Source organism: Schistocerca serialis, chromosome 3 (genome assembly GCF_023864345.2).
Source record: "Schistocerca serialis cubense isolate TAMUIC-IGC-003099 chromosome 3, iqSchSeri2.2, whole genome shotgun sequence".
Lineage (NCBI taxonomy): Eukaryota > Metazoa > Arthropoda > Insecta > Orthoptera > Acrididae > Schistocerca > Schistocerca serialis.
In genome coordinates this window covers 82,348,982-82,363,589 of record NC_064640.1, presented here as the reverse complement: position 1 = coordinate 82,363,589, position 14,608 = coordinate 82,348,982, and the positions used below count along the sequence as shown (strand labels likewise).

General features: G+C 40.3%; 1 protein-coding gene across 1 annotated transcript in view; it reads left to right on the top strand.

Annotated features, from left to right (window-relative positions):
• Positions 1-4,334, top strand: part of LOC126470692 (uncharacterized) — a 45,286-nt gene extending 40,952 nt beyond the window's left edge. The window contains exon 2 of the mRNA XM_050098692.1: positions 3,425-4,334. Coding sequence (XP_049954649.1) covers positions 3,432-4,334 — 903 coding nt within the window. The 5' untranslated portion in view covers positions 3,425-3,431. The remainder of the gene's footprint in view (positions 1-3,424) is intronic.
• Positions 4,335-14,608: the final 10,274 nt, after the last annotated feature.

Below are 14,608 nucleotides of genomic sequence, written 5' to 3'. Positions count from 1 at the left end.
ATAGTAAATTAGTATCATTATCGTTACAGATCTGAAGATGGTTCTAGAGGAACCGAAACCGGTCATCTGAATCAACATTTTTTTGCGATCAAGGTGGATTATAAATAACATTGGTTTCCTGGGCAACCAAAATGCAGAATTCTACAACCAAGGTCTCCGCCAAGTCATACATCGTTGGAAAAACTACATCGCATTGAAATGTAGAAAAGGACTAACACCATCAGCATGTTTCATGGTTTTTCGAGGCGATAATCAAGACGTTATGACTACTCCCTCGACCTGTCTAGATGCTTCCTCTGTGAAACCACTGAATGTCGAGACGCCAGAAAATCTTGTTCGCACATTTGTGAAGAAAAACAACACCTAATGATTAGTGAGTGTCATCAATATTATTTTCTGTGCTGACAGAACCACCGACTACAACCACCCCTAGAGGTGGATTCAAACTTCAGCCTGTAACAGAGCTACTTTTGGTGGTCATTCGTCTCCATATGAGCGATGATAACGTCTTCAACCGTTTTGTATATGAATATGTTAACTACATTTTTAAAGTATTAGAACAATTGTTGATATGCTGCCGACTGTCCCCTTGGTCCATCAGATAAATAGTTAACGTCTAATGATGTAAATAATTAATGAAGCATTGTATCTTTCACGCTTGAAATACACCTCTTACTCTTGCTATTACCTCTTGTGTCGTCTATGATTCTCACGCTGTACGATATCCCACACCCGCTTAGAGCTATTAATACGTCGAATATCATACACGCTCGAGCTACAGGCTCCCTTGTTTGGGAATGCTTCTACAGTGCTATCGGCAGCTGTCTACCTGTGCTCACCACAATTAGCGACTATCACAATCCAAAAATACAATATGAAAGGTATGTTGATTCATAGAAGGAGCTCTGTCATGTATAAGAGGGGAACAAGACGTTTTCGTACGAAGGCCCTACAGTCCAGAATCGGTATACCAATCAGGCAAAATCGCCGTGAGCATTGAGGCAATCATACTACCGAAGCACCAGGTTGAAGATACCCGTTTGCTAAAACACTGTGTCTTGCCGCGTGAGGAAGGTCGTAATTGCCTGCTTCATATCCTCGTCCGACAGGATTCGTCGTCCATTCAAGGCCTTTCTCACGGGACCGAAGGTGTGATAATCGCAATGGGAGAGATCAGGACCCGTAACACAGATTAATCGATAACAGTAAAAACATGACGTGTGGTAACTGCAGGAATGTAGCCGCTGTGTGTTACGAGTTGATAATGTACTTATTCCATCAACAGTCATCTCAGGATATATTCGTTGGGTATTGGTTACTTACAACTCTGAGGCAAACGTAGTAGATAGCTTTTTACGCAGATACGTTCGTGTATATGATTAGCGGGCAGCATTTGGTCAGACAATCTGTGACGTGTAACAAAAGGTTTTCACGCTGTATCTGGAGAGGCAAATGCTCTTTTCAGAATGTCTGCAGCTTCCTAGACTGAGGTAGTCTTCCATCAGGAACGACTCTTACTGATAGTTGCCAGTTACACGCAATTCGTAACAACCTCCAATAGAAGTTCCTACCAAATGTCTCAAACCAAAGCCTTTCTCAGAAGAAGTCAATGTGTGTAACTTCAGGATTAGAAGCGTCTTTGCTTTACCATGCACAGAGCTTAGGTCTATCCTTTGTACATTAGCGATCACCTGCTGAAGAAATAAGAGACTGTACAACAGAGTTCTTAGTTCTCCTGGAAATCATTATTAGGGCCTTCCCCGGCACGATGTCAATGATTCGTAGTCATTCTTCTTCAAGCTTTAAATTTCGCTATTCATATTGTGACTGCGAGATAACCTTATACCCCACATTCTTCATATAAACTTTAGTTTTTTCAGGTTTTCCTCATCTCGATATTTCTAGGTAAGGAAACCAGTGTTAACCGTTTTCATATCAATTATGCAATCACCTTGAACGTTCCTGTCATGTACATCGACATTTCCCCCTTTTTTCCATAGAAAGTAAGTTATTTCTTTCCACAGAATCATGACGTCATTCTTCACGTGACTATCGGGTCGAATCTATAACTTCTAGTTTCTTCTCTAGGAATCCTGTTGTGGAAAGTTAAAACTCTTATTACCTAAACGGCGTGTTAATTTTTTTATCTAACCTGCGGACTTCGATGAATATATATTTCGAACATTTATTGCATATTTGAGCTTTTATAACTATTGCGCATTGTAATTTCATTTAAACATTGCAATAAACGTTGATGGTTTTGAAGCATACATTTAACACTTCATTAGATACGAAGGACCGGACACTTGTTCGAAAGAACGTGATGTCCTCTTCAGACCGACCTGTTTCCTCTCACTCTTGCGTCGCTCCACGTCATACAAAAGCCTTAACTCCGGCGACATTGTGGTTCACACAATACAAAAAAGAGGCTGACTAACAACATTTTTGCACTGTCTGTTATTTTGTTATACGGGACAAACAAATGTACTTAACTTTCACATACTGAAGAATGAGCGCAAGAAGCTGTATCTGAAGATCTATTTGACGTACTGAAATAATAACTTGATGCTCAAATCGGAATGACTTGAATCTGAAAGCTATCTCATAAATTATGATTGTAAGATCGATTTTTTAAGTTAATAGATAAAGCCTAGCAAGAAATTCGAGCTTATATCGTATTTTGATATTGTCTTCAAATTTTTCGTAGTCCTGTCGCCGAAGCTGTTGTAGACAGAAAGATCAAATATAACCCACCTTTCATCAGATTTAATCTACTTCAAAAGTACTCACTGCACTTCAAAAATATTTGGAATGAAGTTTCATATCATACGCTTAGTTTGAAAGCTATTTGGCAAAAACTAAAAAAAGGGCGTAAAATTTTGCATTTTTTCCAAGATGGCGATGGATTACAAGATTATCATTTTTCACCAAATTTATTTCTGAAATCTTATTATCTGTAGGAATAAATTACTTTGTATCTTTTTATTAAAAGCTGTCACTGTTATGTTATTGTTGAAATAGAAAGAAAAGTCCAGTTGTGCTTCATGTCATGCATGGGAATGCACTTCTTGCACCGTTTCATACATGTTCTTGCAATTTCTTAACATTTTCCTGTTTTACTCTGTGTCAGCCTTTTTCGTAAAGCAGCATACATGCGGCACCAATTGCATTTTTAATTTTAATTAAAAACTGTATACTTATTAAAAATACTACTAGAATATTATAAAACCAATGTTAAGGAAATTTTATTTCATTTTTGTACTGTTGTGTTTCACAATTGTTCTGTTTCTACCTGTAAGTTGTAAGTGCAATATGTAATGAATTTTTTTTTAAAGGCTGCATATATCTGGCAATAATTTATTTTCTTGTTGTAGACTCTTTTTCTTTTTCAAATAAATCTGATACTGATATTTTAATGTTGCAGGGCTAAAATGCATTCCTGCACCATCATCGGTATACTTGTGTGTGTTTCTGGTGCAGTTTTTAGCATGTCCATTCCAAGAAGGGAAAGACTCTGGCATAAATTCGCTACCTACAAATATCCACATTTGTCCTCTATGAGTCCTTGGGACGGCCCCTCAGGAAGAGAACCAACTTGTGAAGAACTGAGAGAAATGTGGCGTTTCTCAAAACGCCAGTCACGCATCACAGAACTCACAAATGAGGTACCAATGTACAAAGATCCATTTGCTTATAACGTTTGGGAACCATATGGACATACAAGGTCTCTAGGAAATGATATTCTGGATACCACAGGAAGAGATTATGTCTATGGCACAGTTGTTCATTATCCACAACATCGTCAGCCTTCTGAAGCTCGACAAAAGTACAGTCCCTATGACGAAGTAGTTAGGCTTCTTCATCGATCACCCTACATGAGCCCCTCACCAGTTTATGCGTCTGCTCACCAGCCATCTCCACGTTACAGTAGTTTTGAAGAATTAAAAAACATCATACGAGCAGAGAGAGCCCAAGAGCAGCAGCAGCAACAGCAGCAGCTGCAAGAACAACAACAACAACAACAAATGCCTGTCAGATCTCAGATAGTGGGAAGTGATTCTGACTATTACATCTCTGAGGACTCAGAATATCCAAATGACGAATATCGTATCAGTAGCTATGAAAGTAACGGTAACGCTCAGAACATAATGCCACCTATGATCTACGGAGTACCAAATGAAGCAATGTATTCAGACTCTCTGCCACCTAAGATGTACAGAGCTGAAGATCAGTTTTTAATGGGTTCTCAAACCAATGGTCATATGTATAATGATCGTTCACAGGAGTATATCGATGAAGTAAGTATGAGAAATAGTTATAATTATTATCAGTAGTTTTTAGCCATTATTTATTATATTCCTAAATACTAATATTATGCTGCGTTTAGCCTCAGTTAAACGCTCCCAGCAAATATTAGAACTATGCTTTATACTTTCTCACTAACTGTATGTGACATGAAAGATGTTTATGATTTCGATACCCTGCATGTACATATTTAAGAGATCAATAATATATTCCAAGCAGTATCCAAAAATGCTTTCATTGTGTTTATTGTGTAAAATAATACTTTTCTTTCTTTTCTTATGTATTGACCATCCCAATATTTTATATTAGTTGCTCTCAACCCAGCATCCATCTTCTGTCTTGGAATGGTGACCATTAACCCCACCTCTTCCTCCCATCCCCATCTAAAGTCCTAATTTAACTCAGTCACAGTATCCCTGGTGCAAAATTTCTTCCATGTACAAAGCGCTGCCGTACTCACATCTGCAAAACAGTAAACTTTTTTGAATAATAAACATACATTGTGATTATTAAATTTACTATGTCCAAAAATACTTTTTTATGGTTTCAATGAGATCTTCCTAAATTTCTAAAACAAAATCATAAATGTCAGTACCAAAATCGTATCTGTAAAATTTGACATCTTAAACAGATCAGAATTAGTAGCTGAATTGTGAATACGCTAATAACAATGTATTGATGGGAGACTTTTAGAAATAATGCATACGTCAGACTTTAAATAATACCTGACAGAGACATATTATTTTATTATTAAACTACTGACCATTATAATCCATTAAATTTCGGGCATGCAGCAGCGCAAATAAAATTTCTTGCACTGATATTTCGGCCGCGTTTAGCCTCAGTTAAACGCTCTTAGCAAATATTACGAGGGTCATTCAATAATTAAAGAGACAAATTGGTCTGGAGAAAAAAGCATTTCTTCTTACAAAACAATACTTTTTCTACTTTTCAACATAAACCCCTTGAACATTTATGCACTTGCTCAAACGGGTTACGAGTTTCTTTTTTAATCCCAGCTGCAAAGAACTCTTTATCTTGATGTTTGAACTAATTTCCCACAAACTTTTTCATGTCCTCGTTGTCCTGGAACCTCTTCCTGCGTAATGCCTCCTTCAGTGCACCAAACAAATGGAAATCACTAAATGCTAAATCAGGACTGTAAGAAGGATGAGGCAGTACTTCCCAGCCCATTTTGTCAATGGTTTCACGGGTCAGTTGAGCAATATGAGGACGTGCATTGTCTTGCTGGAGAATCAGACCTCACCTCTGAGATCCACGACGCTTCTCTCTCATGGTTGGCTTCACCTTTTTCAAAAGCAAATCCGATTAGTATTGACTGTTCATTTTACACTGCTCTTCGAGATAAGAACAAATAACTGGAGCTTCAGCATCCCAAAACACCGTCAACATGACTTTTCCTGATGATACTTGGGTTTTGAATTTTTTCTTGTGCTCCCACTTCATGCTTTGTCTTTTTGATTCTGGCTCATAATAGTGAACCCAAGTTTCATCGCAAGTTAAAATTTTGTTGAGGAAGTGCTCACCTTCTCTTTCATAACGTTCCTTTAGCTCTGTGCACACTAACCTTGTTTCCTTCTGTAGCAGCGTCAACTCCTTTGGGACCCATCTTGCACACGTTTTGCTGTACCTCACCTTGTTGCAGATAATGTTATGAACTGTACCTATACTAACGTGAACCTTATAAACTATCATTTCCACAGTCACACGACGGTCTTCACGAATAATATCATCAATTAGACTTTCAAGTGAGGGAGTTGAAACTGCAACTGGTCATCCAGAACGGTGTTCGTCAGTCACTGAGTCGCGACCATTTTTGAACTGCTCTACCAACTTGTAAAAATTTGCAGGATTCGTACAACCGTCACCATAAACTGGATTCTAGCCCTCAGCAAGTAAAAAACGAATGACAGAACATTGTTCAACTAATTTGGACGTTTCAACTGGTCATCCAGAACGGTGTTCGTCAGTCACTGAGTCGCGACCATTTTTGAACTGCTCTACCAACTTGTAAAAATTTGCAGGATTCGTACAACCGTCACCATAAACTGGATTCTAGCCCTCAGCAAGTAAAAAACGAATGACAGAACATTGTTCAACTAATTTGGACGTTTCAGTTTGAAATATATTTTTGAGGTTATAAACAAAAGAAGGTTGATACATCAGGTGATCAGGCCTCATCCCAGTGATGACAACTTAAAGCCAAAAACGTACCAAACTTGCCCTACTAACAGTTTCGCCCCAAAGCAGTTTGTCTCTTTAATTATTGAATGACACTCGTAGAACTATGCTTTGTACTTTCTAACTAACTGTATATGGCATGAAAGATGTTTAAGATTTCGATGCATTACATGTACACTGTTAAAAGATCAGTAACTTATTCCATTGTGATCATGAGTAAAATAACACTTTTTTTCTTTTGTTATGTACTGACCACACCCCCAATATTTTATATCAATCGTTCTCAACGTCTTACAACCTAGCGTCCATCTTCTGCCTTGGAATGGTGACCATTAACCCCATTTTATTTGCACTGCTCCATGCCCAAAATTTTATGGACTATCCATTACGTCACGAAAAGTTGAAATGTATTGACCATTATAATTGCAACACGACACAGGAGGCATGCAAGTGTTGTCAGATTGTCATCTAGTCTACTAAATATGAGTACACGGTATGTAAATGTTTAGCATTAGTAGTGGAACAAGGTCAGCATCACTCTACTCTCCAGTGTTGCCGATGTATCCAAGACGGCGGCGATGATGTCATGCAAGATGGCGGCCTGTAGACTTGGCAACACCGCATAACGTCATCCAAGATGGTTGCTTTTGGCGGGAAAGTTCCAAACCCCTCCCCTTCCCCGGAAAATGGCAGGAAGTTAAAATTCCAACAACACACTGCGGCTACCTCCACTAACCTAGGAAAATGGGGAGAAAGTAGGTCACTTCGGCTACCTCCACTAATCTAAGTCATCTGATCGCATCTCTTAATACAAATTGGTCGGAAAAGGACTCAGCCTATGCTGGATAGTAAGGACATAAGTCTCTATTTTGCAGGCAGTCTTGATTTAAACAATTTGAGGCAGTACCACCATCCACTGTGTCCGCCACAAGGTCTGCAGTCAAACTGACCTAGTACACAGTACTGCCACCAGAGGGCACTGTCGTCCCTCCTGTGATGTAATCCAATATGGTGGCCCAGAGGTAAAAATGGCAAGGAAAATGACTCAGCCTGCACTAGGCTGCTGGAGAGAGGAAGGAGTGCACTTTATTCATTTTGGAACAATTTATTTAGGGACGGATTCCATATAGTTCATTTATTACACTGATACAAAACACTCGCTCTGATGTGCTTGGGGTCGTAATACACAGTCTGCAGACCTGCAAACTACTCGTGAATAATGCAGTACACTGATGTGCAGACATGCAAACAACTTGTAAATTACTGAAATAATACAGCACACAGCATACAGACCTGTAAACTACACGTAAATCACCGAAATAATTCAGTGTACCAAAGTGCAGACACGAAATCAACTTGCAAATTATCAAAATAAAGGATGTAAAACGCTCTGCAGACACGCTAACTACTCGTAAACTGTAAAAATAACGCATAGCAGAGCCTACCCACCTGCTCGCAAAATAATGCAACAGACATGCAAATAATTCTTAAAAAAAAAAAAGGCTCCAAATGATCGCACACACCGTCCGCTGCCCCTTGTCTACTGCACTGCATAGGACGCTACCACACACGCTCCCAAAAGTCGGGATGCACCGGCAGCCTGAACAAAGTGACAACCCAGCCGTCAGCTGCCGAGCCACGCAAAGTTACCCATTTACGTCCCCCAAGCATGAGGCGGTGGCATCCCTTTCATACTTGACCCCTCAGAAATTCCGCTCGAAATACGTGTTCACCTAGGCACCATTGCTAACGTGACAGGATGGGAGCGAAGACCTAATTGCAGAGTGACCCTCCCTCAAAGATGCTGCAGCAATCTGTTCCATTGCTTTCCAGAATAGCACGCACTGCTTTCTCTTCCTTGAGATCATACCGGGCCACTTGAGCTGCGTCTAGCTGTGCACGCAAGCTTACCTGCCCAGCGTGGCTCACTCATCGCCGTGAAATGCAAGCGCGTAGCTACAAACCATCGCAATGCATCTAAAAACGTTCTCAATGACGTACTGATGTCATGTGGCTGTCTAAAATAAGGAAAAAGTCGACCTGTCGGAAATTGTATAGTGTCCCAGATATAGTTAATGTTCGCTTTTGTAGGTGATTTTGTGATGTCTCAGCCTGTCTGCATCGAAATTGTCCAATACATTCTTCCTTGCGGTCCTACCATGTCACTCCGTCCATCACATCTTACCCTTCCTGCTTTCGACACACACAAAAGGTCTCACCACTATGTAGAGACTCCTCTATCCCAGCACAAAGGATGTCTTGTGAATGAATGGAACATTATGATAGGCTCTTATCGAATTTACCCGCCGAATTACTTATGCCGCCACTGTGGAAGCATCATCCACCTTTCTTTTCTTTCTGCAGACGAGACTTTCAGTGGAAAAAAACTATTTTACACAGTTTGCCATACTGCACCGACAATTAAACATTATAATGTGACCTACAGATCGTCAAATATGGAAAGACTTTTACTCAATTACACTGCTCTCCCTCTGAGGACACGAGCTTGAATATTAAAGAATGAAACCGATCTCCAACCCAGCAATATATCACTGTGTACCGCATCGATGTAGTAAACATACAATTCGTATCCTGCAACATACAAAATCACCACTTTTACATCATTCGTACATATACCATGAAGACAGACAGCATAATCACGTGCACCATAGATATACTCACAGCACTAGATATTTCCCACAAGGTTGGGTGGTCATCTACTCCCAATGCTTGACCAGAGCGCCCTCAGTGGCTCGAAGTCACTCTCAGAACTGTTGTGCAAAAAACAGGATTGCTTCCCTTCGGCACAAATGCATTACTGTTTCTGGTCTGGACCTGCTTGCTTCCTTTCTTTTCTACTCACATCTCCAGACTCTGGGATTACAAGAACATAATTGTAATTTTGCATGATTGGCTACAAAATCATACTATTTTAGCGGTGTTTCTCTGTATCAAGCACATAGCAATATTGCTTGCATTGCAGTTTCGCTTGTGCAACATAATTCCAAAGATATAGACAGGAAATTATTTCTCTAGAAAGTAGAAACCCGAAACTTTTGCGAGGTGGAGCATGCTGTAAGCCATTGAGTAACCAGAAAGTTATCCCATCTGCAAAGACCTGTATGTCAAAACACGAAAAAAGAAAATAGAGGAAACTGATATTTCCACTCGAGAATACCGATGTCTGTGATATAACAGATTCCAAATCATTCCTATAATTTACAAAGTCAGCTAAGGTGTGTCTCATTTCTAGAGAACCAGCAAACATGTCCTTCACCTGCTAGATGCACACACCACAGTCGATGTTCTACAACCAAATAAAGATGGTTAACGTGAAGAAGCAGTCAATCTGACAACTTACATCGGGAAGGAATTATGGTCCAGTGCAAACACACATCCATACTGAATCTTTTCAAATTTCCACATGATCACGAAAGCTCCGAATACATAATAAGTATTAGTTTGCTATTTGGCAGTCTAGGTGACGACATGGTTAACTCAGCTACATTCCTACACTCCCAAAAGACCTTTCCATTTGGATAGCTCCAGCTATTACCGTAGAACGTGCATCATTCCCACCACAGGCCACCAGCTCTACACGCCAAGCACCCCTAGACACAAACGTCCTAGGAAAACTGGTCACATATAGATTTCATCGCTATGCTTACAACTGAATGTTTCGATTGCAGTCTCCATTGAACGACATTCGACAATCAGCAAAGTATCATAAATACACCCTGCTGACGCCTGTGGCCCTGCAAATAGAAATATCTGTACCATCCTTATGACTTGACATATTCTTCCATTTGTCATCACAGTATTCCACATCAATTCCATTCCTTCCTTACGACTGGACATAGTCATTTCCTTTGCACATGTTGGAGCACAAAAACATACTTTTATGCCTGATGCTCAAGGTGAACCTATCACACGTCCCCTACTACTAACAAGGGAACCTCCCCATCGCACCCCCCTCAGATTTAGTTATGAGTTGGCACAGTGGATTGGCCTTGAAAAACTGAACACAGATCAATCGAGAAAACAGGAAGAAGTTGTGTGGATCTATGAAAAAATAAGCAAAATATACAAACTGAGTAGTCCATGCACATGATAGGCAACATCAAGGTGAATGTGAGCTTAGTAGTGCCGTGGTCCGTGGTTAGCGTGAGCAGCTGCGGAGCGAGAGGTCCTTGGTTCAAGTATTCCCTCGTGTGAAAATTTTATTTTCGCAAAGTTATGATCTGTCCGTTCGTTCCTTGACGTCTCTGATCACTGTAATAACTTTTGTATCTGTGTTTTGCGACCGCACCGCAAAACCGTGTGATTTGCAGACGAAAGGACGTGCCTCTCCAATGGGAACCGAAAACATTTTATCGCAAGGTCATAGGTCAACCGATTCCTCCACAGGAAATCACGTCTGATATATTCTATACGACACTGGTGACGGTATGTGCTTCACATGACAGGAATGTGTTGTCGACCCACCTAACTTGTCCACTTGGCGAATGGGTAAAAAGATTCTTCTACCTTGCCCGATTTAGGTTTTCTTGTGGATGTGATAATCATTCCCAAAAAACTGATGAAAACATAAGAGTATGTCACATAAACTGAAAATAAAAAAATCAAAGTTTTCACTCGAGGGAAGACTTGAACCAAGGACCTCTCGTTCGGCAGCTGCTCACGCTAACCACGGGACCACTGCACTACTGAGCTCACATGCTCCTTGATGTTACCTATCTTGCACATGGACTACTCAGTTTGTATATTTTGCTTATTTTTTCATAGTTCCACACAACTTCTTTCTGTTTTCTCGATTGATCTGTGTTTAGTTTTTCAAGGCCAATCCACTGTGCCATTTTATATATAAATCTGAGGGGGGTGCGATGGGGAGGTTCCCTTGTAAGTATAATACTTCGTTAATAGCCGATACTAAGTCTAGGGGACTGATGACCTCAGATGTTAAGTCTCATAGTTCTTAGAGCCATTTCAACCACTTTTTTGTGAATAAATTATCTGTAACTTCAATACCGAATAACTTAGAACTACGTAAACCTAAATAATCTAAGGACATCACACACATCCATGCCCGAGGCAGGATTCGAACCTGTGACCGTAGCGGTCGCGTGGTTCCAGACTGTAGCGCCTAGAACCACGCGGCCACACCAGCCGGCAGGTTTAAGTAGATCTAAGTTCTAGGGGACTGATGACCTCAGATGTTAAGTCCCATAGTGCTCAGAGACAGCTCAGTTTATGTGATCGCTCTAAGCTTGTTGATACCAGTGCCTACCGATTTTAATTGTATAATACAGCACTGAGGATGGTCACTAAGTGACCGAAAATCAATTGTGCGGATAATAAAACAAAAAAATACGACCAATGCTGATTCTCCTTCCAGTTCTAATTCTAGCTACCACTCTGTCTTAGAAAGAGAGGCGTAATCGTCTTACAAACCGCCAGGTGTTAAGAAACCCGATCGCAACAACTACTGTATGTTACTGTCACAAGCGGTTTTGGTTCTACAGGTGCACACATGTATCCATGTTAAAAGCTATACTGGCTTTATAAATCGAGGTATGGCATTACCTACGAATGACGTATTTCTTCCAAACACTACGACACTGAATATAGACGGTGATCGTTGGAGCGTATATTATCAGACCAGCAGTGCAGTTGCGCGTCGCCGAAGGTGCACCCTTGTAATAAAATTACCGAATTTTGAAAATGATTCGGATAAGGAGCATGGTACAAAACCGGTATTTGCAACTCCCTCATGACACCGCTATATATTTCTCCAGTATTTGTAACACATTCTGTCTCGATTCCATGTCAGAGGTTCTGCGATATATCCACTGAGGTTGTAAGAAATGTACACTAGCTTTTCAGCTCTCTAGTGCTATGCTTTCGGTAGAAATGACGTCTATGATTTGGAATAGAGTATTTCCATTCAACCACATACCTGAATTGTATCTGATGGAGAAGTCCTTTAATGATTACAGCCACAAGTGAATCATATTTCTAGCCTCCCATTCTCGAAACAAGTCACCTTTCTCGAACCTATCTGCTATAGTAAAATACCAACGTGGTTTTAAGTAGTCCCTATGCGTGTTGCCTGCCATTTCTAAAGCTTTGTGCAAGTGATTCCTCCAATTTAAGTCAGAACTGAATAGAAGTTGGAGAGAGCCATATGCACCTGTGTAGAACCAGAGCAGCATTAGTTAGTGCGACAGGACTATGTTTTGACCATTCGGTGGAAATGGAAACAAGTTGTCATAGCTCTGTCAACAGTTGGAGAGAGCCATATCCACCACCTTGCATCTTGGGCATAAAATCGAGACTTCAGTTTCATAACTAACTTAGCGATAGGTGTTTGTGAGACACTACAATCGTCATGTACACATTTGCTTGACAGATGTGCTGTTTACAGAGTGGTAACTTCATGACTTGTAATTTCATATGTCAGACGCCGCTGCTATGCATTTAACTGTTTCCTTGTAAGAGGTATTCTCCATTACTAACGATCATTTTATATAGGGCTGATGTGGGCATAGTACAATTTCTGAACCATGATTGGATGTAAACAATGGATGCTATACATCTCTGGAAAGCTGTATTGTGTATGTATCACACAGAGCCACTGTTTTAAGGAAGAACATTTTTTCGTTTTACATTTTGTTACCATAGTTTGTCACAGAGAAACCTGCAGAAGGATGTATGTCATGCGCTGGAAATATATTTGTTACACTGGAATATTATTAGCGCTTAATAGTGCAAACGAATGATAGGTCGGAAACATAAGCTATCTAACATTATAGCCCCTGCATGTGTTTATGACACATCTTACCAATACCCTCCTGGTACTGATCCCAGACACTAGAACAATGCCTTAAAATTGATAGCGTAGTTGATTTATGTATAATGTTTTTTCCAACTCCAGCTGTCTGGAGCTCCATCATGCATAAAAATCACCCATTCCTTGTTCTTCTTAACTGTTTGCTATTACATCACATCACTTTCAAATGTGTTACTATGCATCGATAAGGAGTGCTAACCTTCTCGACATGGGCGCATCTCGAGAAATTTTGTGCACTTGGATGGGCGAGGACTCGGCAAACTCCATTCATTCACAATACGTGGAATGTAGCAGTCTACTTCTGGTCGGCTGCAGATTAAATCGGTAACGGTGATGCAGGGCGCGCTGGTCAAAGACAGTGCGAGGGGGTTTTTCAGTGTCTAATTTTATCCTAAGACTGCGAGAATGCTCTGTGACTCCCATGTGCATAGAGATAGATCGTAAATTAAGTACTATGCTCCAGGTGTTAGAAATACGTAGAGCACTGTGTGATATACTTTGATGATGCATGTGTTCGAGAATTAACAATGAATGCATGTACTGCACAGTCATCTGTCTACATTTGCAATAATACTCGCAAGGTAGGGAAGGGGCGGTTTAGCTATGATACTGAAATTAGGGAAACATGGTGTCGCATCATCGGTCAGTGTTGAAATCACTATAAAATAGCTAAAACTGTTCGCATTATCAACTGTGATGCTTATTATTACAGTACATCGATGGTGTCTTTTACATCCCATCTGTCCACTGGTATTCTGTTGGTTACCACATGACTGACATCGGTTGTTTGAGTTGGAGAAAGAGTCTCGGTCGAGGGACAATACTTTCTGTGGGTGGCTAGCAGCGTAACAGTGATCGCGTACGTGACTGCAATGTGAGGAATCAGTTGAAATGGAATGCAGAGCCGTAAGCTTTTCCATCACTGTGACAGATGAGTTTGAATGTAGAGGTCGTCAATCACCTTCGGACTGTAGTTTGGTAACTCTCCACAATACCGCCAATCTCTTCCAGTTTCTTTAATATTATTTAAAATCATCAAGTGTGTGTGATGTGTTATGGTTGCAGCAGTAACAACATGACTATACCGTACGACATCTAATTTTCTGTGAGATACAATGGTTCAGAACGTGTTAATGTCAATTTAGAACCTGACACAGACCTCGAAGTCGTGGCGTAAAAAACCAAAATGTATAGCAGTGTACATGGCGTGTTACAGCAGAAAAAGCAATGTTTCAAACAACGATATAGACT